At 47.5% G+C, this 4,186-nt stretch overlaps 1 protein-coding gene across 1 annotated transcript; it reads left to right on the top strand.

Annotated features, from left to right (window-relative positions):
* Positions 1 to 52: 52 nt before the first annotated feature.
* PCYB_114060 (hypothetical protein) lies at positions 53 to 4,186 on the top strand (the record flags this gene model as incomplete). Its single annotated transcript, XM_004223285.1, has 2 exons — positions 53 to 313; positions 467 to 4,186. The coding sequence occupies 2 exons, from the start codon at positions 53 to 55 to the stop codon at positions 4,184 to 4,186; spliced, it is 3,981 nt and encodes a 1,326-aa protein (XP_004223333.1).

Genomic DNA, 4,186 nt, shown 5'->3' with positions numbered 1-4,186 from the left:
TTTCCCTTCCTGCGCAGAGGGCGCAGACCGTGGACGAGAGAAAAGACACAGGATGAGACGAATCGTGCGGCTCCTCTTCAACTGGATCCTGCCGTTTCTTCTGTTTCGCCTGACCCAGGTTGAAAGCAAATCCTTGATAGAAAAGGTGACCTCGAAGGGAGACCTAGATTTAGTCCTACTCTTCGATGTAGGCTTCAAAGAGAACAAGGAAAAGAAGCGCTCCAAGGCTTTGGAAAATATCGCAGAGTTGGCGAAGAATCTCCTTGTGGAAGAAGCGCGCAGGGTGAATCTGACCTATGTGACATATGACAGCGTAGGTGTGCAGACAGTGGCACGCGCAAGTAATGGGAGTGCCGAGGGTAGCGCTTCGCCTTCGACTTCGCCTTCCCCTTCCTCCTCCTCCGCCTCGTCCCCCCGAACAAATGGCTCCCTAGAGAAGTTCCGCAAATCTGTGATGCATACGCAGATGAAGCAGTCACAGCAGAGTTCCAACCATCTGAAGGCTCTCAACTATGTAGGCATAAAACACTTTTATGACGCAAATGATACTTCTACCAAAATGATAATAATGTTTATCCATACGGAAGGAATTCCAGCAAGAGACGACACAGAATTAAATTTAGTGCACTATCTATTAGATAGAAAAAATATTACATTAAATATTTTAACCAAGGTGAATCTAAAATCTTTTTGTCATTATTTACATAAAGTTGGTCCAAATACAAACGAGTTACTTAGATGTGTATTAAAAAATTCTTATTACCATAGATTGATATTAACATACACTTTAGAAAAATACTACGATGATATTGCTACGAATGCTACATGTAGTGAATGGTCTGAATGGTCTGACTGTTCTGTAACATGTAATATGGGTTACCATTTCAGTAAGAGAAATACATTAGATAATGTTGAAAATGCTTTAGGAGGGAAATACAAAAGGACAGGAAAGAACTGCATAGATCAAAGAAGTCTTGTAATTCAAGAATGCTTCAACAGAAGCTGTGATCACTCTTTAGATGTATGCGATATAGAGATAGATCTATCTCTCTTAATTAATGACTCATCTAATATATCTCAAGACTTTTGGCTAAAATATATTTTGAAACCCATCAGAAATCTCCTAGCTCATTTAAATTTAAGTTCAAAATTGGTTAATATATCTGTAAGTACTTTTTCTGAGAAGACCTACAACTGGATTGACTTTTCTTCCAACTTATCTCGAAATAGAGATCAGCTTCTCCTTTTTTTAGAATATTGGAGATTTAATTTTGGTGGCTCATCGAATAATTTGAGAAGTGCGTTAAGTTATATGCATAACCATGTTCTCAATAGCAATCAGGGAAGACCCAATGCTCATAAGGTCCTTGTCATTTTGAACACAGGTGATGTGAGCAACAAGGCAGCCAAGGGGGCGGAAGAAATCATTCGCAATATTAAACTGATATATGCTGCTGATGTTTATGCCATTTGCTTGAACAACACTAAGGGGGGCAACTGCGAGGCGATCAGCGGGGTTAGCGGCGTCAGCGGGGTTAGCGGGGTTAGCGGGGTCAGCGGGGCCAGCGGGGGCGCGGACGAAGTCGACCAGGCGGGTATTGCCAATCAAAACGAAGCTAGCAACTCCTCCGTTGTGGATGCACCCTTCTTCTACACCTTCAGCAACGTGTCCGATTTCAGGGAGCAGCTCACCGACATACAGAAGAACATTTGCAAAAATGCGCACCAGGCCATCGTCGCGGGCAAGCGCCGAAGGAGAAAGAACCTGAGGCGGGCGGACGACGCTGGGGAGAAGAGCGGACGGCGCGGGCGCAGCGGAGACCCGCAGCCAGAAGGGGAGGGCGAGGACGGGGCGGAAGACGAGGAAGCAAAAGAGGCAGCGACAGGGGAAGAGGAAGAGGCAGAAGAAGCGATAGAAGAAGCGATAGAAGAAGCGATAGAAGAAGCGATAGAAGGTGCCGAGGGGGAGGAACTCGAACCGGAAGTGGCGCCCAGGGCAGACTCAGACGCAGACACAGATGGAGCAGCAGAGTTAGAAGCAAAATCGATAGTGGAGCCAGGTGCAGACGCGGCGTCCGAATCCGTCGCAGAACCCTCAGCGGAACCCTCAGCGGAACCCTCAGCAGAACCCTCAGCGGAACCCCAAACCGGGCAGAAAGCAGCCCAGCGAGTTGAGCCAAACGTAGAAGCAGAGTCGCTGACTCGAAGAGGATTCGATGCAGCACCACGCGAACCCCCGAAGGAGATCGGAAAAGTAGCGCAGAAGCTGCACGGAGACAACCCGACCAAGAGAATACCCCTTTACAATCTCAGTAAGGGAGGAAGCCTAAAAGGGTTGAACAAAAATAGAGTCATTCTAAATTCAATTACCAACCTGGATAGAATAGATGATGCAGAAGAGGAGGAGGTAGACGCAGAACCCACTCAGAACCCGTTAAAGAAATACTCCTCAGAGTACAACATAGATGCATTGCCATCATATAAAAATAAAGGAAAAAAAAACTTAATCTGTCGACTGTTGAAATTTTTATTCAGGAAAAAAAGAAAATATAGGTTACAAAAAATTGATCCCAAGGACAAGGAAAGGATAAAGCAGTTTATAGCAGATGTAAGAGAGTTGAGCGACTCGGAAGAGACATATCACCAAAGGGAGAAACAAATAGAAGACGATTTTAACGTCATGATAGAAAGTATATTTAAAAATGATGGCAGTTCTCCTTTCGGTGACTTTGATTCTGCGAGTGTGTCTAGCTACGGCTCACATTTGGAGGACGAGGATGAGCTGGGGTTGGAGCTGGGGTTGGACCTGGGGCTGGATCTGGAGAGTACGCTGCCCTGCAGCTGGTTCTACATTGATGCGGCGCAGATGAACGTGGACTACCTGGCAAAGGGGGGAGATGCTGCCGACGAGGATGGTCTGTCTGATGCGGATACCGCCGATGACTCCAGTGCTGACTCCGGCGCTGGCTCCAGCGTTGACCTGGACGACGATTCCGATGGAGAGAAGGCCACTCCTGCCGAAACGGGAAGGAGCATTCACGACGACGTCTACATAGCTGACATACTGGTGAAGGAGGGAGGCTTTGATACTAGAGAAGTGAGAAAGTTGAAAAGGAGGAAGAGGTCCATCGATCAGGCACAGGGACACGCAGAGGGACATGGACAGGGAGAGGCCCAGCCACAGGGAGAGGCCCAGCCACATGGAGAGGCCCGGGCACAGGGACAATCCACGCAGAACGAAGAAAATCACGCGGCGAAAAATAAAGCTGCAGATGGAAGCGCAGAGAGCAAAGGGGCAGAAGCATTTCTTCCTGACAGTCCTGGTGAGGAGAAAAAGGGTCAATATGATAAGAAGGAAGAAGCAGAACACGCTGGGGAGGGTGCAAGGGTACCATCTACTCCTCCCACGCCGCCCCCCACTTCGAATCCCACTTCGAATCCCACTCCGCCTCCCACGCAACCTCTCTCGGCAAACGCAAGCAGACCACACCCCCAGAAAAAATTCAAATCCAAGTTCGACATAATTCAGCGTTTCAAAAATATGGCAGCCGTGGTGGACGACAAAATAGGTGTCAGCTTCGATGAAAAGAATTACCCACCCCCAGCAAGCAACGAAGAGAAACGAAAAGTTAGCCATATGGAAGAACCTACAGAAGGGAAGAAGAAAGATGATCCATCATCTGTAGATATAGCCAACAGTTTTCAACGAAGGAACTGTTCCAAAGAGTCCAGTAAGCCATGTGATCAAGGCGGGGTAGTCCCTCCACCTTCCTCAACGAATTATAAGAAAAACGGAACTCAGGCACATGCAGAAGAAGAAGCACATGCACATGCAGAAGCACATGCACATGCAGAAGCACATGAACAAGCACAAGACCCGAATGCGCAGGTGCAGTACGGCCTCCTTCAGCAAAAGAATTCGAGCAGTGAGTGGGAAATAGGAAACTACGACACCGTTGAGGAAGAAGAGTACGTAAACTCGAATATATATAAATATGCGGCTTCCTTCGCTCTAGTCACAGTCGTCCTTATAGGCGCCGCCTTTCTGTACATACGCAGTCAGAAGAACCTTATGGAGCCTGTCCCTGTGGCCTTTAATGACTTTGCAACCGACAACGTGGCGAAGAAGCTGGAGTGTCGGGAGCAACATATTGAATTAAAGCCAGAAGAGGCGTCTTGGCAGTAG

This window comes from Plasmodium cynomolgi, chromosome 11, assembly GCF_000321355.1.
Source record: "Plasmodium cynomolgi strain B DNA, chromosome 11, whole genome shotgun sequence".
Classification (NCBI taxonomy): domain Eukaryota; phylum Apicomplexa; class Aconoidasida; order Haemosporida; family Plasmodiidae; genus Plasmodium; species Plasmodium cynomolgi.
Note: the sequence above shows the minus strand (reverse complement) of the source record. Positions and strands in the feature narration are given on the sequence as shown.